The sequence below is a fragment of the Gracilinanus agilis genome, chromosome 4 (genome assembly GCF_016433145.1).
Source record: "Gracilinanus agilis isolate LMUSP501 chromosome 4, AgileGrace, whole genome shotgun sequence".
NCBI lineage: Eukaryota > Metazoa > Chordata > Mammalia > Didelphimorphia > Didelphidae > Gracilinanus > Gracilinanus agilis.
In genome coordinates this window covers 31,722,906-31,745,850 of record NC_058133.1, presented here as the reverse complement: position 1 = coordinate 31,745,850, position 22,945 = coordinate 31,722,906, and the positions used below count along the sequence as shown (strand labels likewise).

The following is a 22,945-nucleotide window of genomic DNA, read 5'->3' as shown; positions in this document are numbered from 1 at the left end:
CTCTCTCTCTCTCTCTCTCTCTCTCTCTCTCTCTCTCTCTCTCTCTCTCTCTCTCTCTCAGGATAGGGAAGATGCAGGTAGATAGAGTGAAGGGTGGCCTGAACAAAGACATACTATCCAGAGACAGCCTGGTTTCTGTTAGTGGTGGAGCAGATAAAGAGGAGAGGAAGGTGGGAATTCAGAGCTGAGAGCATGGGTTGGGTATGAAGGAAGGCTTTAGAAGAACTTGAAGGTCAGAATCTCTGCTGAGCTCCCCTACTCTGTTTCTCTTCTCATTGGCTCTTGATGTCCCCAGGAATTGCATTGGGCAGCAGTTTGCCATGAATGAGATGAAAGTGGCTGTGGCTCTGACCTTGCTCCGCTTCCACCTGGAACCTGATGATACTCAGCCTCCACAGTTCTTCCCTAGGGTGGTCCTCAGGTCCAAGAATGGGATCCACCTGAAGCTTACAAGAATCTGAAGATGCTGGCCTGGAAGGAGGCTGTCCTTCTCTCCCTGCCCCTAACCCGTCCAGCCTAGTTCAGGGTCAGCTCAGTCCCCTTCACCCACCAGTCCTCTGTCCCCCATATGCCTCTTTACCAACAAATACTTTGTAATAAAAGTTCAATCACCTGAATCACAGTTCTAAAACTTTCTGTGGGGGATGAGTTCGTTTATGGGGAAGAGAAGTTGGGGGCAAAGGGAAGAAGAGGAAAGCTGGATTAGGAAGAGAGGAGAGTGGATGGGTGGGTGTGGACACTGGCAGGGGAAACAGGAAATGAGTTATTGGAGGACTCCTGGGGTAGTTCTCTTTGGAGGTCATAGGATTGTAGCCTTATACATCTATTGTGGCTGGAACTTTGGGCCAAACATGATCTGATGAGCCCCAGGGGCAGAACTAAGAGCAATGGGAGAAGTTTCAAAGATGGTAATTCAGGCTAGTTGACCATGAAAGCTGGACCAGAGTGCAGGAGCTGCCTGGGGAGGGAGTGAGATCCCTGTCACTGGAGGGCTTCAAGCATGATTCTACACTAGGGATGTTGTTAAGATGATTATTGCTCAGGAATAAGTGGGACCTGATAGTTATAAGATGCTTTTCAAGTTGTAAGTCTATGAACACAGAATAGATAGTTTTTGGTTAGATGGCTTTAGAACTGAAAGAACAAGTAGAAAATGTCAGAACTAGGAGGGAGCTTAAAACAGAGAATATCAGAGCTTGGAAGAAGCTTAGAACAGGGAATGTCAGAATTGGGAGGGGACTTAGAACACATAATGTTAGAGTTGGGAAGGAGCTTAGAACAGAGAATATTAGAGCTTGGAGGGAGCTTAGAACACAGAATATGGAATATCAGGATTGTTGCATCTCAGAGCATACTAGAGTACAAGTATAGTGGTTCTGTGTCCTTAGCAGAGGAAAAAAGCTTCTTCCAATATTCTTTATAGTTCTTTTCCATGTTTTTCTGTTTCTGTTCCTTAAATGTCCTGAAGATGACTTTGCCTGCTTAAGCTCTCTTATCAAGAGATCTTCTTTAGTCTGTTTTTAAATAAAAAAATTAATTTAGAATATTTTTCCATGGTTACATAATTCATGTTCTTTCCCTTCCCTCATCCCTCCCTCCTCCTGTAGCCAACACCCAATTCAACTGGGTTTTACAAGTATCATTGATTTCCATATTATTAATATTTGCAATATCTTTAGTCTGGTTTTACCCTCCTTTGTCCCTTTCTGCTTTATGAGATGATTCTGCCTGTACCTGTTTATCTTTTTCCATGGCAAGATTTTAGACAGTGTGAGGGGGTGAAGGGATGAAGGCAGGAGGATTGGAGGAAGGGAGAAAGGAGAGAGGAAGGTAGAGGGAGGGAAAGGAAGGTAGTGTCCCCAGCCCCAGCAGGGGGAAATTGACCAGAGCCTTTCTTTTCCATAAATCCCTCAGAATTATCCTGGATCATTGCATTGCTGCTAGTACAGAAGTCTGTTACATTCTATTTTACCACAGTGTATCAATATCTGTGTATAATGTTCTTCTGGCTCTGCTCCTTTCATTCTGCATCAATTCCTGGAGGTCTTTCCAGTTCACATGGAATTCCTCCAGTTTATTATTTCTTTGATCACAGCAGTATTCCATCACTAGTATATACCACATTTGTTCAACCATTCCCTACTTGAAGGGCATACCCTTGTTTTCCAGTTTTTTCAGCATCTATTGAGATAATCATGTGATTTTTGTTTGTTAGCTTATTGATATAGCCAATTATTTGGATGGTTTTCCTAATCTTGAACCATCCTTGCATTCCTGGTATAAATCCCACCTGATCATGATGGATAACCCTCTTGATCACTTGCTGGATCCTTTTCACTAGTATTCTATTTAAGATTTTTGTATCTATGTTCATTAGGGAGATTGGTCCGTAGTTTTTTTTCTCTGTTTTTGATCTACCTGACTTTGGAATCAGTACCATATTTGTGTCATAAAAGGAATTTGGTAGGATTCCTTCTTTTGATTATTAAATCAAAGAATTTGTGTAGTATTGGGATTAGTTGTTCTTTGAAAGTTTGATAGAATTCACTTGTGAATCCATCAAGCCCTGGCGATTTTTTCTTAGGGAGTTCTTTGATGGCTTGTTCAATTTATTTTTCTGATATGGGATTATTTAAGTATTCTATTTCTTCTGCTGTTAATCCAGGCAACTTATATTTTTGTAAATATTCATCCATTTTGCCTGGATTGCTATATTTATTGTCATTTAATTGGGCAAAATAGTTTTTAATGATTGCCTTAATTTCCCCTTCATTAGAGGTGAGGTCTCCCTTTTCATCTTTGATACTGTTAATTTGTTTTTCTTCTTTCCTTTTTTTATTAGATTTACCAGTACTTTGTCTATTTTATCTGTTTTTTTTCAAAATACCAACTTCTATTCTTATTTATTAATTCAATAGTTCTTTTCTTTCAATTTTATTAATTTCTCCTTTGATTTTTAGTATTTCTAATTTAGTTTTCATCTGGGGATTTTTAATTTGTTCACTTTCTAGTTTTTTAAGTTACATGCCCAATTCATTAATCTCTGCCCTCCCTAATTTGTTAATATATGCACTCAGTGATATAAATTTTCCCCTTAAGAACTACTTTGGCTGCATCCCATAGATTTTGGCAAGAAGTCTCATCATTGTCATTGTCTTCAATGAAATTATTAATTGTTTCTATGATTTATTCTTAAACTATTTTGGAAAATCATATTATTTAACTTCCAATTAGTTTTTGGTTTGCCTCTCCATGTATTCTTACTAATAACTATTTTTATTGCATTATGATCTGATAAGGTTGCATTTATTATTTCTGTTTTTTTGCATTTGTTTGCCATGTTTCTATGCCCTAGAACATGGTCAATCTTTGTGAATGTTCCATGTGCTGCTGAAAAGAAGGTGTATTCCTTTTTGTCCCTATTTGTTTTTCTCCATATATCTATTAACTCTAATTTTTCTAGGGTTTCATTCACCTCTCTTATCTCTTTCTTATTTATTTTTTGGTTTGATTTATCTAGATCTGATAGGGGAAGGTTGAGGTCCCCCACTAGTATAGTTTTGCTATCTGTTTCATCCTTGAGCTCCACTCGCTTCTCCATTAGAAATCTGGAAGCTATGTAGTTTGGTGCATACATGTTGCATACTGCTATTTCTTCATTGTTTATACTGCCTTTTATTAGGATGTAATTACCTTCCCTATCTCTTTTAACCAGATCTATTTTTACTTTGGCTCTGTCAGAGATCAAAATGGCAACCCCTGCCTTCTTTTTCTCATTTGAAGCCCAATAGGTTTTGCTCCATCCTTTCATTTTTACTCTATGTATGTCTGCCTGTCTCATGTGTGTTTCTTGTAGACAACATATGGTAGGATTTTGGTTTCTAATCCACTCTGCTATTTGCTTCCATTTTATGGGCGAGTCCATCCCATCCACATTCAGAGTTATAATTATCAAGTGTGTATTCCCAAACATTTTGATTCCCTCTCCTTGTTCTGCCCTTTCTTCTTTCACTATTTCCTTCTATACCAGCATTTTGTTTTTAAACAGTTCCCCTAACCCCCTCCCTTATTGTACTTCCCTTTCTCCCTCTCCCTTATTATTCACCTCTTATTCTTTTTTAGGATCTTTTTAAGCTACAGCCCCCTCTTCCTTTCTATTGTTACTTCCCTCCCCACCAGTCCTTTTCTTTCCCTTCTACTTCTCTATAGTGCGAATCACTTCTCTGCCCCAATGGATCTTATTGTTCTTCCCTCTTTAAGTTGATTTCAATGCACTTAAGTATTAAATATATTCTCTCTCCAACCTCTTTGCCCTTCCAGTGTATTGTTATTTTTCCCTGTTGGCCCCATGAGCTTCTTTATGGAATATAAATTTACTTCATTTTGTTTGTTTTCCCATTTTTCTTAATATTACCTTCTTTCCCTCCTCTAGTTTTGTGTATATACATATATACATACATACATATATGCATACATACATACATATATGCATATATATATATATATATATATCTTGTCACTGTTCCCTCTGTGTAAACTTCTTCTAGTTACTCTTTCGGTAATAACAATTTTTAATATTTGTCAATATCTTCTTATCTTCTAGGGTTACAAATTGGTTGAACTTATTGAGTCCCTTAAAGGAAAGATTAATTTTTCCCCTCCCCCCCACTCTCTTAATTACCTTATGATGATTCTCTTGAGTTCTGTGTTTGGGCAGCAAACTCTCTGTTTAAGTCCAGTTTTTTCTTTATGAAAGCTTGGAAGTCCTCATTTTTATTGAATGACCATATTTTCCCCTGCAAAAATATAGTCAGTTTTGCTGGATAGTTGATTCTTGGTTGTAGACCCAGTTCTCTTGCTTTCCAGAATATTATGTTCCATACCTTCTGGTCCTTCAATGTAGATGCAGCCAGAATCTGTGTTATCCTAATTGTGGTTCCCTGATATCTGTATGTCTTCTTTTTAGCAGCTCATAATATTTTTTCCTTGGTCTGGTAGTTTTTGAATTTGGCTAGAATATTCCTGGAAAGTTGTATTTAAAAAGGAATGAAGAGTATAGGAGGTATATATGATCTGTTCTTCTTTCTTTGTATCTCCTCCTATTACTACTACTATCTCCCTAGAGATCTTCCTTCTAGATATTAGAGAATGGCTGGTATGTAGATCTTAGGGATAGTATGGATGAAAGAGGGATCAGGTGCGCAAGGTCTAAGCCAGCTATAATTGGTGAATGAGGAACACCCACTCCTCTCACAATAGCTATTGAATTGATGTATCCCTCTTCTCTCTCTCTCTCTCTCTCTCTCTCTGACAGGCTTGCTTGGTTAAGCCTATCAGTGGCTTCCTTCTAGCAGTTGCCTAGGTTGGGACTTCTTGAGAGGTTAGGTAGATGATTAACCTCACTAGGCCCAAACTGGGGTTGGATTAATTGTTAATAGGCTATTGATTGGCTTTGGAAATGTTGGTATCTGACTGCGTATTGATTCTCCCTTCCTAAGGGCTGTGATAGAATAACTACTCAGGAAGGTACTTGTTGTTAAATCACTGTAATAACTATTGATGGGGAAAGGATAACGAGGTAATAGGTTTGGGGCTTGGGAACCCTATTGCTATTGTTTGGATACTAAGGTAATTGTTGATCAGGACTGGAGATTGCTAGGCTGGTAGAGGCTTGAGGCCTTCACCCTCTCACTAACTCTGACCTGAATTGATGTAGATGCTGATTGATGATCTGTATATTCTCTCAGTTCTACTACCAATAATATTGATGGATCACTAGCTCTCTCTTGTTTAAGCACAGGTTATAGGTTCAGGTTCAGGCCTACCCTCTTCTTCTTCTACCTCCCTTCACCTTTCACCCCCCCCCCCCCTTGCTCCTCCAAGAGAGGGTTGCTCAAGTCCCAGCTCTGAGTTCCGAGACTCCAATTATAGTTCTTAGGGGGTATTTATAGGGTGGGGCCAACCAACTTTTGCCCCTGCTTCACGGCATCTAGGAGCATTCCGAATCTCTCAACTGCCATCCCTGTCTGTCAAGGTGGCATCCATCTTATCCCAGATAATGATTTTAACAGTTGTCAGTTGTGGATTAAATGTAGGAGGTGATCTATGGATTCTTTCAATTTCCATTTCCCCCCCTTGTTTGAGAATGTCAGGACAGTTCTCTTGTATAATTTCCTATATGATTATGTCCAAATTTTTTCTTTTGTCATGATGTTCTGGCAGACCAATAATTCTTAGATTGTCTCTTCGAGATCCGTTTTCCAGATCTGTGGTTGTGTCAATGAGGTGTTTCATATTTTCCTCAAATTTTTAATTTTTAAATTTTGTTTTATATATTCTTGCTGTTTTGCAAAGTCATTTGCTTCTAGTTGTTGAATTCTAATTTTTAAAGACTGAATTTCATCCCTGGATTTTTGCTCATCCTTCTCCTCCTGGTCTGCTTTTCTTTGTAGATCATCTTTCACCTTCTTTGCTTCATTTTTCAGCTGGTCAATTTGGGCTTTTAAGACATTATTTTCTTGTTTTTGATTATGTATTTCCTCTTCCCAATTATCTTCAGCCTCTGTTGATTGTTTTCTGAGTTCTTGAGTTATGTGAATTTTGAGTTCTTGAGTTAATTGAATTTTAAGTTCTTCCAAAGCCTGTGTCCATTTCACTGAAGTTTCTATGTTTTTTTTCTTGGCGTTCCTTTATCTTCTTCTGATCCATTTGCTCTTTATTCAATTTCTGGATAGAAGCTGTTGATTGTGATTTCTTTTTTCTTTTTCTGTTGTTTACTCATATTTTTTCCTTCTTTCTCCCCTGTAATTGGCTGTAATCTTGATCCTCTGATCATTTTTTTTTTAAATCTGTGGGTTTGGGATTTTCAGCCCTGGGAGGGTTTCTTCTCTGTTTTGTTGATTAATTAGGTTAGTGGGACCTGAGGCCAGGTTTTCCCCATCTGGTTGTAAAAGCTAAAGAAGTGAATTTGGCTACTTTCCCTGTAGTTTGTTGGGGAGGGGTGTTGGAGCTTCCCTGCCCTATGAAGACTTCTTGTCTGTTGTACTGATAGGATTAAGCCAGGTGGGGTTGATCTACACAGCTCCAAGTGCCCTGAGGTCAAAACCTCGAGAGAAAGGTGGGGCAGCACAAGATGGAGGGTATTTCACCCTCTTTGAGTCCCCCCCCCAGCAGCCTCCCTGCTGTCTGTGATCAGAGCCTTGAGTTTGACACAGCTGTGCCAATGAGGCACTCCCTCGGACTAGTGCCCCAGCCCACCCAGAGATTCCAGGATCCACTGGAGACTTAGCACATTAGGTGGAGGAGGGGATCTGGGATTTTCCTTTCTTTCCCCTTCTACCCAGAGAGTTCCAAGAATTCAGGCTTTTTTTCTCCTTTTTTTCCATATACCTTTTAAGTTGAGTTCAGCTGGAGGATTCCCCAGCTCTGTTGTGTTGTCAGATTTGGTTTTCGATTCCTTTGGAGCCCTTTGTCCTTGATTGATGGTGAAGGGCTTTACGGAGGTCTGGAGCCTTGCTGTTTCTATGCCACTATCTTCCCAAAATTCCCACGAGTAATTCTAAGGGAGAGGCTTAAGAACAGTCTCACCAAGGTCTCAGAGTCCCAGGTCCAGCACTCCTCCAGGTCCAGTTCCCGAACGAGAAGAGCTCCTTCAGGTCCAAGACATGAACAGAAAGAGTCAAAAGGGCCGAGCCCTGGAAGTTCTCTTAATTTATCCAGGCCATTTCTTTAGTCACTTCCTGTGCCTTCCTCTTAATTTATGTGTCCAATTACAACAGAAGCTTTTCTTAGGACTACCTAGGGGGCAGTCAGTCAATTCTGATTCGTCACCTATTTTTGCACAAGTGGGTCATAGACCTCCCCACTTGAGAATTAAGTGGAGTTGTTTACACTTTTGGTGATTAGATTTAAGAATGGGCAAGGTAGATTTAATCTCATTATCATACCAACTAACTAAGATTTAAAGTTCTTTAGTTCTCCTTGTTGTAGTGATTGATTTACATTGGTTTAATCCCTAGATCAAAGGATTACAGTGTCAATATCATTTTTATTATGAATGGCATTTTACAAAATTTGAATCATCACAACCACAACAGCTATGTCTTTCTATATCTCTTAAAAGTTTGCAAAGCATTTTCACATATATTATTTCATTTGATATGGAAAAAATAAGCCTATGGGATAAGGGCTATTATCTATTTCACGGATAGAAAGACTGAGTCAGACTAAGAAACTTGCCTGTGATCACACAGCTTTATTTAGCCTCACTGTTCAGATTAAAGCAAAGATCTGAATTTGGGAATTTATAAGAAATTGGTCAGTGGGAAGCTGATATAAGTAAGACCTTTGTTATTAGATGGCACAGCAATCAGGCCAAAAAAGAAAGACACAAAAATACATATACTATATGGTAATATAAACAGACAAGAGGCTCATCCCCACAGATACAAGGAACTCAATCAGCTTGAGGGAGAGAGAGAGGTGTCAGGAACACACTCAAAATTGGAGTTCAAGTAGCAAAATTATATATCTTAATTATATACCTTTGGTTGAGAACAGATAACAGTGCCAGATGTGGGAGGGAGCATTTCTAATCAGAGCCAGATGGGCTGGAGAAATTTTGAGGTCCATTATTGATAACAAGCTTAGGTGAGGTTCAGGTAGAGGTAGTTAACTGGGGCCAGAAACTGGGAGAACATCTAAGTTAACTCGCTAAGGCAGCAGCAGAAAAATTGCTCAGAGACCATTGCTGCTGGTCAAGAGTTTTCTACAATTAGAAGCCTCAAGCATCATTTGTCTGATTCAGGAGAAAGATAGGTCAGAATGATGGAAGAAGCACCAATTCTGTCTGTCTTGGTCTATATGCTTTTTATGACCATCAGGTTCTCTTTGCCTAAGTGGCTCCATAGTGGAGTCCTGTCATTATAACAGAAAGTTTTCAATTATTACCACTAGTAAGGTTTAGTTATTTTATTTAACCTAGTAAATTTTGGTAAGTTCAATTTAGCAAAGGCCCAGAAAGCTGCACATTCTATGATGCTGCTGTATGTCCAGACAAATATCTCTAAAGGCATTCTAGGTCCCCACTATAAGTCAATGAAAGTCCATAGAAAGAATTCCTGTCCTGAAAGGAAGGTCTGCCCCTTCCTATTGCTGACTTACAGGCTCAGTGGAAAGAACACTGGTCTGCATTCAAATCCTACATGAGACAGGTAGGTGACAAGATTGTACTCAAATTTTACTTTCTATCCTCACAGCCTTTGTCACCTCGGGCAAGGCACTCTGTCTCTTTATGCCTCAGTTCTCTTATCTGCGAAATGAAGGAGTTGAATTAGGGGACTCCTCGTGTTCCTTTTGGGCTCCTATGCTCCCCTACTCCTTTGCACATGCATTCATGTTTCTCTCTAGGGTGTATGGAATGTCCAGAGAGGACTAGAACCATTGGATTTTATGAAAATTATATAGTTATATATTATTGTTGGCTAACTCTCACTGTTAGAATGTTTGATCAGACAATGGACCAGAAAAAGACTATTTTGGTAATTAAAGGTTCTAGTTGTCCCTGTGGGGTCACACAGAATACATCTAGGTCTTCTGAATAAGAGCCTTCTAAAGTTTGAAGGGAACAGTCAAATCTCTCCTGAATCTTGTCTTCTTGGTGAGATGTCAATTTTCCCCTCCTCCAAATTTTTAGAGCTCATTGTTTGCACTCTGTCTGGTTCTGACCTCATCATCCTTTGTTCTGAGGCTCTGTGGGTGATTATCTTATCTTTCCCATCAGAACACTGAGAGTCATATGGGCACAGGCTGTATAGCTTTCTTTTGTTTTCTTCCCTCTCTCCTCCTTTGGAACTTTCTCAGTTCCAAACATTTAACTCTTCTAGTTATTTAATAAATATTTGTTAAACCCCCTCCCAAGGGATGGAGTGACCTTTTCAAAGCAAAGCTTTTAAAGGGTAATGTTCATCCAGAAGGAATGAATCATGAAAGTATTTTTGGCTTAGGTGGTCATCTAAATACTCTTCAAATCTCACAACCAGCTCCCAAATCACGGAAGCAAAGGCACCCTTCACTGTCACCAGGTGGTTCCTACTTAACTGGGCTGAGCCCCATTCTTTTGCCATGAACCCCACCAAACTACTATGGTCGAGAATGACTTCAGATTGGCCATTTTGTTTTCTGAGCCAGTGAGAGTAGTTCTGTCAAGGATGTAAAAATAAAAATATAGATAAACCAGATAGGAGGAAAATGAAGGTTCAAAATTGATTCCTGATACTTTTGATAAGGTACCATGAACTGCCAGGTTGTCTGGTGCCAAAGGGATTGATTGGATATTCAGCAGATAGACTCTAACTGCCAGATGATCACCTTTAGGTATTTGGAAACAAGTTGCCAGAGCACTTTGGTCTCAGGTTGGAGGTTTGAGGCCAGCAGGAAAGGATTCAGGAGATATATATTTTTTTGCTTTTACTAGATGCATGATTCCAACAGTGTAGAGAGCTCTCAGTGTGGACTTCCTTCTCCTAGGGAAGATCAGTATTTTTCTCTACAACCTCTAGATTTAGAAAATTGCCTGTAGCCCTTGAGAAATCAAGTGACTTCTCCAGGGTCATTCAGCCAGGATGTGGTAGAAGGACCCAAATCTAGGTAGTCCTCCTCTCTCTAAGACCAACCTTCTAAGAATAATGTCATGCTAAGGATCAAACTCAAACAAACTAGCTTAAAACTGCTAGTTTTAAGAGACTAGCTGGTTAGTCTCTGGACTGTATTCAAAGAATATCCTACCACAAGTGACTCAAATTCATACGACTCTTAAACTTTCTGGTTTACAAAGTCCTGTTGCAGATGGCATTTCATTTGATGATCATGAGAATGCTCATGAAATTATCAGGGCAGAAATCATTATTCCCATTTTATAGATAAGACAGTTGAGTTTTACCTAGGTCAAGTTACTTATCCAGACTCTTAAAAAGTCATAGAATTTTAGAATTAGATGCCATCATTTCCTAAAATTAATTTTTTCAAAAAAAATCTGCCTTTTCTTCCCTCCACCTTTCTTTCTCTGACCATTCTCTTAAGAAAGAAAGAAAAGCAAGATCCCGTTACAAATACATATGTAGTCAAGAAAAACCAAACTCTTGTATTGGCCACATACAAAAAAATTTCAGTTTGTACCTTGAATCCATCACCTCTTCATCAGAAAGTAAATAGTATCTCATCAAGGAATTATGTTTGGTCATTGTGTTGATAAGAGTTCCTAAGACCTTCTTTTGAAACATTTTATTCTTTTAAATTAAAACCCTAACCTTCTGGGGCAGCTAGGTATCAGTGGATAGAGAGCTAGGGCTGGAGATGGAAGGTCTTGGGTTCAAATCTAACCTCAGGCACATCCTAGCTATGTGACCCCTGGATTGGCATACCTTTCTTCCCTCAGCCTAGGACCCTAGGAGCTCAGAAAATGAAAGCTGAATGAAGAAATGAAGGATGCCTTCCCATTGGGGGAGCTCACAGTCTCCCACACATAGGCTGATGGGTAAAGGTGCCATACTGTCAGACCATCCTTTGGAAGGGAAGCTGATATTCTCAGATAAGTTAGATGAGGCTGATCTCTGAGCTTCTATATTGGGTATAGACTTTGGGGTACCAGGTATACTCTCTCATCCAGTCCTTCTTTGATTCAAGGCACTTATTTGACTAGGAATATAGAACAGCCATGGACACATAGAGACAAGATATAGATGAAATTTTAGGTACAGATAAACATTTTCATGGACACACAGAGACATATTTATCTTGGGGAGGATGTCTGGGCTTCCTGTATCTCTTGTTCTGTTTTAAGTTCTTTTCTTTTTCTTTTAAACCCTTACCTTAAACCTTTGTACCTACTAAGTATTGATTTCAAGACAGAACCATAATGGCTAGGTTATTACAGGTAAGTGACTTAACTAGGGTCACACAGCTAGGAAGTATCTGAGGTTATATTTGAACCCAGGACTTCCTGTCTCCAGGTCTGGTTCTCTATCTATGGAGCCACCTAGCTGCTCCTTTAGTTTCTAGCCTTTTTCCTTACTGTTAACCTTCATAGTAGGGAGATGATCTCATATTTTTGGATTTGACTCAGGAGAGTTTCATTTTGGGATGATTTTGGAAAATTGGAGAACAAGCCTAGAACTTCAGAAGAAGGGAAGGGAATAAGCATTCTAAAGCTCCCACTATGTGCCAGGCATTGTGCTAAGTGTTTTACAAATATCTCATTGATTCTCACATCAACACTGCAAAGTGGTATTGTGATCTCTATTTTATAGATGGGGCAACTGAAGCAGACAGGTTAAGTGACTTGCTTAGGTTCACACAGCTTCCTATCTGAGGTAGAATTGGAACTCAGGTTTTCCTTACTCCAGGACTTACTTTCTTTTCTTATCAAGTAACCAGACTGCTTAATTAAGGCAATGCTATGGAAATAGTTTCCTTTGATTTAACGGCAAAGTAATGAAATCTCTTTCCATCCTCATCTTATATAACTTCCTCTTCCATATTCAGTGATCTAACTGAATTAGCTTTCTCTCTGCACCTCAGATACTATATCCTCCATTTCTTTTTTTTTAAACCCTTACCTTGTTAAAGGAGATTTTAGGTATTTTATAGATATATATTTAAAGTGTGGCCCCCAGGAATCAATAATTCAGATTGATTCCGTAATTAAATTAGACCCAAGTCAGGATCCAGTTTAACGTAGTTTATTTACAATTAGGAAAGTAAAGGGTAGGGAAATAGAGAGAGGGAGAGGCTAGTCCAGGCCTGCAGAGGCCTGGACGGAGAGAGAAGGTTAAAAGACTAAATAAATGAAGCTACAAGCCACAAGGCCTAGCAACCAGATAGGCTAGTGCCTACTTAAAGCAGAGTTTGGAAGTGGCCTAGGTAGGCCAAGGAAGTCAGCCTAACTTACCCACGTGACAGTACAGAGTGGAAGCTGCCTGAGGTCTCCTCAGAGATCCTTCAGCACCAAGTTCAAAGCAGGAACTTTTTCAACAGGAAGTTACCAACATACTTAAAGAAATAGTGTCTTTCGTCACTTCCTGGGTACCAAAACGACCATTTTTATGAATAGATTGGCAAATTTGGTGATAAAAGTGTCTAGGGAGCAGGGGTTTTCCTTCAGAGGACACCCATACTCCATTTATCTGTTTAGCTTTAAATTTCTGCTTCCATTTTGTTACTTCCTTCTCATCATAGGAAAGTGATAAATTTGAGTCATCAGTGGTTGTTAATGTTAAAATTAATTCAGGCCCTTCTATAGCTGCTAGCTTTGCAGCAATATCTGCCTGGTCATTTCCCCTAGAGACAGGGTCAGTGCCACCTGTATGGGCAGAGCAGTGAACTACAGCTAGGGCTTTTGGTAACTGGAGAGCAGAAAGAACTTCATTAATAATTTTTGCATTAGCTATAGATTTTCCAGCTGAGGTTAAAAATCCTCTCTGAAGCCATAACATACCCATTGAATGGCAAATTCCAAAAGCATATCTGGAATGTGTATAAATTGTTGCCTTTTTATCTTTGGCAATTATACATGCATGTTTTAGGGCTATGAGTTCCGCGGCTTGATCACTTAGATTTGAGGGCAGTGAAGCTGACCATACAGTGTTAAATTCTGTGACTACAGCAGTTCCAGTGTAGCGTATGCAATCCCTCATAAAGGAAGAACCATTAGTAAATAAAACTAGACCAGGATTTTCTAAAGGAGTGTCCAGGAGATGGTCTCAAGGCTTTTCAGCCATGGACACTAGTGTTTCACAATTATGTAAAGGTTCTTCTGAAACTGGTAAATCAGGAAGCAAGGTGGCAGGATTAAGAGTTGTACAATGTTTTAAAGTAATATTTTCATTATTTAGCAAGGTTATTTCATACCTTGTAATTCTCTGATCAGAAAATGCCCGTTTTCTATGTCTTAGCAGTAACGCTTCCACTTCATGTGGGCACATAATTGTTAATGGGCATCCCAATACTAGATCAACAGTTTTTGTCACTAACAGAGCCGTGGCAGCTACGCCTCTAAGACATGGTGGTGCACCTGCAGCTATTGGGTCTAGCTGAGCTGAATAATAAGCAATTGGACACTGGTAAGGTCCCAAAGTTTGGGTTAAAACACCTGAAGCTACTCCTCTACGCTCATGTAAATATAAAGTAAATGGCTTGTTATAATCTGGGATGCCTAGAGCAGGAGCAGACAGGATAGCTTGTTTTAAATTCGATAGAGCTAACTTGTGCTCTGGCTCTAATTTAAGTGGTTCAGGGACTAAATCTTTTGTTAGTGCTATAAGGGGTTTAGTAATTTCCCCACAGCAAGGGATCCACTGTCTACAAAAACCTGTTGCTCCTAAGATTGCTCTTAAGTGTTTTTTAATGGTAGGATCACTCAATTTTTGAATATTTTCAATGTGCTAATTTCCCACTTTTAGGGTTACATGAGGTTCCTTATTATTTGGGGGGCAGTGTATGAGGATAATAGGCATTAGAACATCAGGTTCTGGAAAGTCAAAGATTTCCCTTTTTGATTCCAAAGCCTCCCCCCCCCACACACACTTTCATAAAGATGCTTGGGCTCCATGTCCCCCACCCCGCCGAGGGGCATTAGCACCCTGATTAGTTTCGGGGCAAGCTCCACTTAAGATATACTGTTGTGGGGTCATTTGGTATGAGTTATCATCATCCCGAGATTTATTTCTAGCATTTCTATCATGCCTAAAATTGCTATTCCTGGAATCATCATCATTATTATTGTTATTCCTGTTCCTGTTGTTATTCCTATAGTTATCTGTTGGCTGAGTATTATTTCTGAAAAACGTTAATAAATTCCTACAAGTCATCATTGTATGGCTCTTATTCATACAGAAATAACAGAAAGTGGGTTGATTGTTAGATTCTTGGAGAGGGGCTATAGTCTCTCCTTTATTTTTTAGTTTTTCTTTTAGCATTTTGATTTCTGCTTTTAAAGTATCCATTGAGTCAGTATCATCCCCATGTTCTTGTGCTTGGCCCCTAAAAACATAGGATGCTACTTTCCTCAATTACCCAAGGTTCATAGTTTCCCAGGTTGGGCAGTTAGTTTTAAAATAGTCTTTGACTTCTTGGCAGGAATTTTTTACAAATTGTCTACGTATATGTTTAATATCCCCTTCCATGCCTAAATCAAGGCCCAAATATATTTCTGCAACCTCAATGAATCTGTCCATAAAATGGGAGGGAGTTTCATGGGTATGCTGTTTAGTTCCCTCGGATTTTGCCCAGGTGTCTTGTGTGTCAGCACAGGTTTTCACGGCTATCAATAATGCCACCCTGTCATCATGTAATTCCATTTTGGATCCTTGAGATCTCAGGGCGCTGCTTCCACAGTCCTATACCCGCCTACGGTGGTTCCCCACTCAGGGTTTCAGAGCTTTAGCTCGTGGCTGTGTCTGCCTCCACCCACGCCTCCGCCGCTCCTGCGCTCTGCTCCCGTGCTCAGATTTCGCGTGCGTTCTTTGGCTTATTGGGGTCCCAAATCTTGCTGCTCTCAGGAACAGGCCCTGGAGCTGCCAATGACTCGATGGGTGCCCCAAACTTGCTCTATTTCATTTTAACTGGCTTCGGCGCTATAGGTGGTGTGTTTGGAGGGGGTGGCGTGGTTGCTCAGCCCGTGATTTAGTGAGAGCTGTTTCACCCCTTTATAGCATGGAAATGTCCCGATTCCACGTACCTTCCACGCTGCACCCTGTTGTGGGGTTCCTCCGTTCGTCTGGACTTGTTTTTATGTCCCCTTGAGGAGTTTTGTGTGTTTCGGTCAGGAGAGGTTAAGAGCTGCTTTAAACTCTGCCGCCATTTTAACCCGGAAAAAACCAGATACCACAATTTATTCAGCCATTCCCCAATTGAAGGGCATACCCTCGTTTTCCATTTTTTTTTTTTTTGCCACCATAAAGAGCACAGCTATGAATATTTTTGAACAAGTCTTTTTTCCTTATTATCTCTTTGGGCTACACACCCAGCAGTGGTATGGCTGGGCCAAAGGGTAGGCAGTCTTTTAAAGCCCTTTGCACATAGTTCCAAATTGCCCTCTAGAATAGTTTGGCCAATTCACAAATCCACCAGCAGTGTATTAGTGTCCCAATTGTCACATCACCTCCAACACTGATCACTTTCCTTTTCTGCCATATTGACCAACCTGCTAGAAGTGAGGTGGTACCTAGCATTTCTCTAAACAGGAGGGATTTAGAATACTTTTTCATGTACTTATTAATGATAAACTGCTTGATTTCCATACAAGCTGGAAAGACCTCAACAAACTGGAAAGTCCTGAGTTTGTCTTGGCAGATAGATTCCTAAGTGTTTTATATTGTCTAGAGCCTCTAGAGTGATTTTAAATGGAGTTTCTCTTTCTAACTCTTGCTGCTGGTTTTTTGTTGGAAATATATGGAAATGCTAATGATTTATGTGGGTTTATTTTGTATCCTGCAACTCTTCTAAAATTATTAATTAGTTCTACTGGCTTTTTAGTTGATTTTCTAAGATTCTCCAAGTATACCATTATATCATTTGTAAAGAGTAATAGTTTAGTTTCTTCATTGCTTACTTTGATCGCTTCAATTTTATTATAAATAAAAATTGATATAGATGTAGATAAAAGTATTAATATTTTATTTAAAGCCATATTGGTAAATTTAAGAAAGACCATGCACCTGCTAAGATCTAATTCAAATTGCCCCCCATTACCTCCTGCCCACCTGGCTGTTTTGTAGGAAAGAGCACAATCAAGTTCTTTCTATTTAAACTACACTTTACATTGGCTCACGCCACCATGTAAGACAAGAAACCCATTGAATCATAGGAAATGTAGTTTCAAAGTTACCTGAACGTCCACAGGAAGTTTATGTCATATATCTAAATATTTAAGGCTCAAATGAACCCCAAAGAACCCCCCAAATTCTAATAATACAATTTCTTTTTCTTCTCTAATTGCTACTGCTAGCATTTTCAGAACAATATTAAATTATCGTGGTGAAAATGGACATCCTTGCGACACTCTTGATCTTATTGGGAAGGTTTCTTTCTTAACCCCATTGCAGATGACACTTGCTGATAGTTTTAAATAAATACTGTTTATTATTTTAAGGAGAGGCCCTTCATATAAAATCAAAACCCTCAAATAAAAAGCCAAATAAACTAAAGAAGAATATGCTTTGATTTGCATTTTCATTCCAATGGAGGTAGATAACATTTTTTGTCATAAATAATATGGGCAAATATAAAGTCTACACTTGGGTTTAAAAAATTGAGGATACAATCAGTTAACAGGTCTTTATTAAATGTTTTCCATGTGCCCGATCTCTGCTGGGTCCTGGAGATACAAATGTAAAAGTGAGTACCTATCCTCAAGAAGTTTACATTTTACTGTGGGGAGGGTTACAACATATTGACAGAGAAGGGAAACTAGGAGGGAGAGAAATACTCAATCATCTTGGAAAGGTATAGGGTGGCTCTCCTTTGGGAAGGGCCTTAAACACTAAACAGAGGAGCTGGCATTTTATCCTAGAAGCTATGGGGAGCCTCTGAAGCTTCTGGAGCAGGGATTTGATTTGTTCCAAATTATAGTTTAGGAATATCAGCTTGGTAGCTGTATGAAGGATGGACTGGAGAGAAGAGAGCCTGGAGGCGAGGAGACCAATTATATGTCTATTGCCTAACTGCAGAGACCCAGAAAGAAGAAGATTAGAAAACAGTTAATGTCAAAAGTAAAACTCTTTGCAAAGGAAGGAAGGAAAGAAGAAGGGAAGGGAAAAAAGAAGGACGGAAGGAAGGAAAAAAGGGAGGGAGGAGGGAAGAAAGGAAGGAAGAAAAGGAAATAAGTTTTTATTAATTGCCTACCACATGCCAGGCACTGTGATAAGAGTGTTCTCAAATATTATCTCAGTGGACATGAGGTTCAATATAAATCAATAGGCCACAGCCCTGACATCCTCTCTGCCTGGGCCAAAAATGTCAGAAATATGGTGTTCAGTTTTAGGCAGTGCATTTTGGCGAGCACATGAATAAGCTGAACAGTGTCCAAGAGAATAAAAGCCAGACTGGTAAGAAAACTGGAAGCTATGTCACAGAAGGATTAGTTGAAGGAGGTGGGTGTTGAGTTTGTAGATGAGAAAACCTAGGGTGGGGGCAGGATAGCTGCCTTCAAGTATCAGACGACTGTTATTTTTAATTTTTTTAAAACCCTTAACTTCTGTCTTAGAACTGATACTAAATAAATGGTTGTAAAGTAAGAGAGTGGAAAGGGCTAGATAATGGGAGTTAAATGACTTGTTCAGGGTCACACAATTAGGAAGTGTCTGAGGCCAGATTTGAACTTAGGTCCTTTTGATTTAAGACCTGGATTTCTATCCACTGAGCTACCTCACCTGCCCCCAAAGGGTTGTCATGTGGAAGAAAGATTAGACTTGCTCTTCATGGTTCCATAGAGAAGAACCAGGGTCAGTGAGGGGAAATGGAAAACAGGCAGATTTAATCTGGATTTCAGGAACTTCTCAGCCTCAGTGGTGAAGATTGCTTCAGGCACTGATGGGGTTCCCCCTCCCTGGAGGTTTTCAAGCAAATGATGGACAATCCTTGATTGATGATATTACAGAGGGGCTCTCTAGAGTCCTCCCTGTGGTTTGGACCAGATAACTTGGGATTCCACTTAGCTCAAATTCTGTGACTTGATCTGAAGGATTATTAAACTCATCAGGCTAAAGTCTAAAAGACTAAAATTCTCTGATATTTTTGAGGCTCTTAAAAGTAAATGCTTCACCCAAAGCGTCTCTTTTGATCTTCATAACAGTTGCATGAGGTAGGGGCCATTATACCTCATGATACAGAAGAGAAAATGGAGTCTTAGGGAGGTGAAAGGACTAATTTGCCTAGAAGACACATTGATTAGGTGTTAGAGGTGGGGATCTGAACCTCATTTTTCCTTATTACAAGTTCAACTTTCTCTACACCAAACCCTCTATCCAGTTTATTGCCTTTTTAGGTATTTAGGTACCATTTAGACACCCTCAGCTTCTTAGCTCTTCTAGAGGTGTCCATTCTGTAATCCAAGATTTGTTGACTGTATGTGGAAGACATACAAACAAATGTAACCTTGGTCACTCACTAGGTCATTGAATCTTGTCTTGTGGTAATGAAGAATGTTTCTGGCAGTCACCAGGCTTTCCCCACCTTGACCTAGATGTCTCTTTTTCCTCCTTAGTCCATTCTGAACCAGTGGCTAGTACTCCTCCAAGGGCTTCTTTAGTGTTGAAGAGAAATGTAGTGAAATAAAGCCACTGCAGAGTAGTTAGAACTGCTAAATCCCAGAGCTAAGACATTTACTCCTAAGGCTCTCTGAAGCTGACTAGGTTGGAAGTACCAACAATTCCCATCTGAGCCCAACCACCACTCATGGCTAGCTCCCATTATGTTCAGGGAAAACCAGCCTGTGAACCTTCCAAACCTGACTCTCAGATGTATCCTGCCTTTTCCCATGAGACTGAACTCCTTGAAAGTAAAGACTGCTTTCTGCCTTTCTTTGTAAGCCTAGAATTTACTTAGTGCAGTGAATGGCACATTGTAGGAGCTTAATAAATGATTATTGGCTTCCTGGATGACTGAGGGGCTCCCTGGAAGAGAGAGGGGACTTTGATTAGGATTATCATTCTTTTTCTACTCTAGGATAAATGGGGGAATCTCAGTGCCCAGGACTTGAGCCTGGAGATCTTTGAGTATGTCAGCCTAATGACCTTGGACTCCCTCATGAAATGTGCCATAGGCCATCAGAGCAACTGCCAAATGGAGAGGTTGGTAGAGGTACCTTGGAAGGACTATCCTTACTGAGGAGTCAGCAAATTAGTTAATAATGATGCCAGGTATTCTGAGTCTTGACCCTACTCCCGGACTGAGCCCTCATCAGAGTTCCAGACTAATCCGTTATCTTTATCCCAGACTAGACTTGACCTTAGTCTAGACTGAGTCCTCACTGTGGCTCCAGAATGAACTGTAACCCTGGTCCAAGACTGAGTCTTAACCATAGACACAGACCAAGTCCTGATCCCAATCAGAGCCTTGGCTCTAACCATGGTCACATTCTGAACACTGACCCTGGTCCCAAGACTGAACCTTGATCCCCATCACAGAACTGATCTCCATCGGAAACTGTGAAACCTGACTCCAAGCTGATCCCTATCCTTGGACAGCCATATCCATCTTCCTGTCCCCGGGTCATGAAAATGCTGGTGAAGTTGGGGCTGAGTAAGAATGTGTTGATAGAGCAGAGTAGCTCATTTCTTCTCCTATAGACATAGGGTTAGAAATAGGGTCTTGATATTCAAGGTGTCCCCAAAGTAGTAGCACTGTTTTAAGCTTTAATAGCTTGTCACATCCTAGCATACTCACATTTAACTCATGCATTCATTTAACAAAAAACCTTATTTCTCAAAAGCTCACAATCTAGCAGGCAGGCTAGAGAATTTTCCTTAAATAGGAGAAGAGAGTGTCCTTGTTAACCGAGTGGATGTGAGGGTGAAGAAAACACCAGTGTTGTCTGATCTTTATACAAGCAATGGATAAGGAGAGAGGAGCATAATGATCTTGAGTATATTATTCAAGGGATCCCTGGTCCTAGTCTGTCACCAATTCTATTTGCAGGCAGAATAGAACTCCTCTCTGAATTTTAACTTACTTTCCCTTCAGAAATGGGTTGGGCCTTTGGCACGGGGGACAAGGGATTTAGTGTGGGGTATTTTGTAATGGATAGTTAGGGAAAGACTGATAAGGATTTCTCATTCAGATTAGCCCAAGGATTTCAGATTCAAGTATTGTCTAATATCATGTCATAATATGTAGCCTGAAGAGGCAAGGGTTGGGGGGGGGGATGATATGAGTTTATAGAGGGGGCATGGGGCAAGCTGAATGAGCTAGCAAAGGGAGAGAGTGGAGAGGAGAGAAGGCAAGGAAAACTCACATCAAGGGATCTGGAGGAAGATACAGCAATAATAATAAGCTCCGTGAGAGCAGAGATCATTTCATTGTTGCCTTTATTTCTCTAGCACCAGCACAGTACATAGAATGTAGGAAACACTGAACGATGCTTGTTGAATGAGTGAGTAATTAGAGGGAAAGGAAGAGAACCAGGAGAGTGTAGTGTCTCTGAAACCAACAGAGGAGAGTGGAGGTGGGATCAGTCGCTGTAGAAAGGTCTGAAGAAATGAGGTCTTAAAAAAGAGAATGGAATGGATTCGCTAGTTATCTTTGAGAATGTCTTTTCAGGAGAGTTCTGGGCAGAACCATATCTGCAGATTGTAGATGGGGGGAAAGAAGGAGAAGAGAGTGTAGATGATTATTTTCATTTTGGAAGTGAAGGGGTAGAGAGAGATGGGAAGACAGATTTAAGAAATGGCAGGACTGAGGGAAAGGTTTTTTTTTATGACAGGGATTCTAGCTTGCTTCTAAATATATGGGACAGTTAGAAGGCTCAGTGGATAAAGCACTGAGCTTGGAGTCAGAAATGTCTGAGTTCAAATGAAACCTCACACACTTACCAACTGTGTGACCCTGGGCAAATCACTTAACCTCTGTTTGCCTTAATCCACTAGAGAAGGAAATGGCTAACCATTCTAGTATCTTTGTCAAGAAAACCCCAGACATCATGGTCCATAGGGTTACAAAGAGTCAGACACAACTGAACGACTAAATAGCAACAAGGTATAGGGAGAAGAGTCAATGGAGATAGAGATAGAGATAGATAGATAGATAGATAGATAGATAGATAGATAGAGATAGAGATAGAGATAGAGAGAGAGAGAGAGAGAGAGAGAGAGAGAAAGAGAGAGAGAGAGAGAGAGGCAGATACTTAGAGATAAAAATAGAGAGAGGGAGACAGAGGTAGAAAGGCAGAAGGAGGAAGAGAGAGACAGAAAAAGATAGGGGCATAGAGAGGTGGATAGAACTAAAGAGAGGAGGGAGGGAGGGAGGGAGGGAGAAAAAGATATAGAGACAGAGACAGAGAAAGACAGAGAGAAGGAGAGAAGAGATAATTCTAGAGCTCAGTGCTGGAGGATACAGGAAATGCCAGTTTATCATAAGAGCAAAGATTTCATGTTGGAAGATACCTTAGAGTTCATATAGTCCAACCTTCTCATTTTAAAAGATGAGGAAACTGAGGCACAGAAAGGTTCAATGACTTATTTGGAGTCATACCTAGTTGGTGTCAGAGCCAGAACTTGGAATCCCAAGCTGGGACTTTCCACTCCCTTAGTTGAGAGCCTCAAGAACCAATTGAGTAGCTGGTCCTCAAAAGATAGTGATGAGGCAATTAGGCATTAATACATGAATTGTTGCTGTTAGTCTTGTCTCTTTCCTCTCTCACATCCAAAGATAGTCACCAACTACTGTTGACTCCCCTTCTTGCAATTAGTCTGTACTGAATAGACTCTTTTCCATGGGGCTGTGTACTGTCTGCAGCACATTACAGAGGTCTGTGGTGAAATGCTCTAGGGATCTGCCCTTGGCTTTGTTTAGTTCAAGACTGATGGGTTGAGGCTTGAGGAAGGTGATTGTTATCTCTGCTTCATCAGAGCTAGGAGGGAAGGAAGAGACAGTGGGCAAGAGTGCAGAAGATTCCATGTGTGGAGGGAGCTCATTTTGGAGACATTGCATCTTTAGAGTGAAATTGGAGCCTTTATCCTCTCTCTCTTCTGTCTCTCCCGTCATAATCCTCTCTCTCTTCTGTCTCTCCCATCATGGATTAAGACTCCTACATCCAGGCTGTTCATGACTTAACCCACCTGCTGATTTCTTTGTTTCTTTGTTTCTTTGTTTCTTTGTTTCCTTCCTTCCTTCCTTCCTTCCTTCCTTCCTTCCTTCCTTCCTTCCTTCCTTCCTTCCTTCCTTCCTTCCTTCC

The 22,945-nt window shown here is 40.2% G+C and overlaps 1 protein-coding gene across 1 annotated transcript in view; it reads left to right on the top strand.

Annotated features, from left to right (window-relative positions):
- Positions 1-22,945, top strand: part of LOC123245740 (cytochrome P450 4B1) — a 137,389-nt gene that overhangs the window by 36,979 nt on the left and 77,465 nt on the right. The window contains exon 5 of the mRNA XM_044674743.1: positions 19,720-19,844. Coding sequence (XP_044530678.1) covers positions 19,720-19,844 — 125 coding nt within the window. The remainder of the gene's footprint in view (positions 1-19,719; positions 19,845-22,945) is intronic.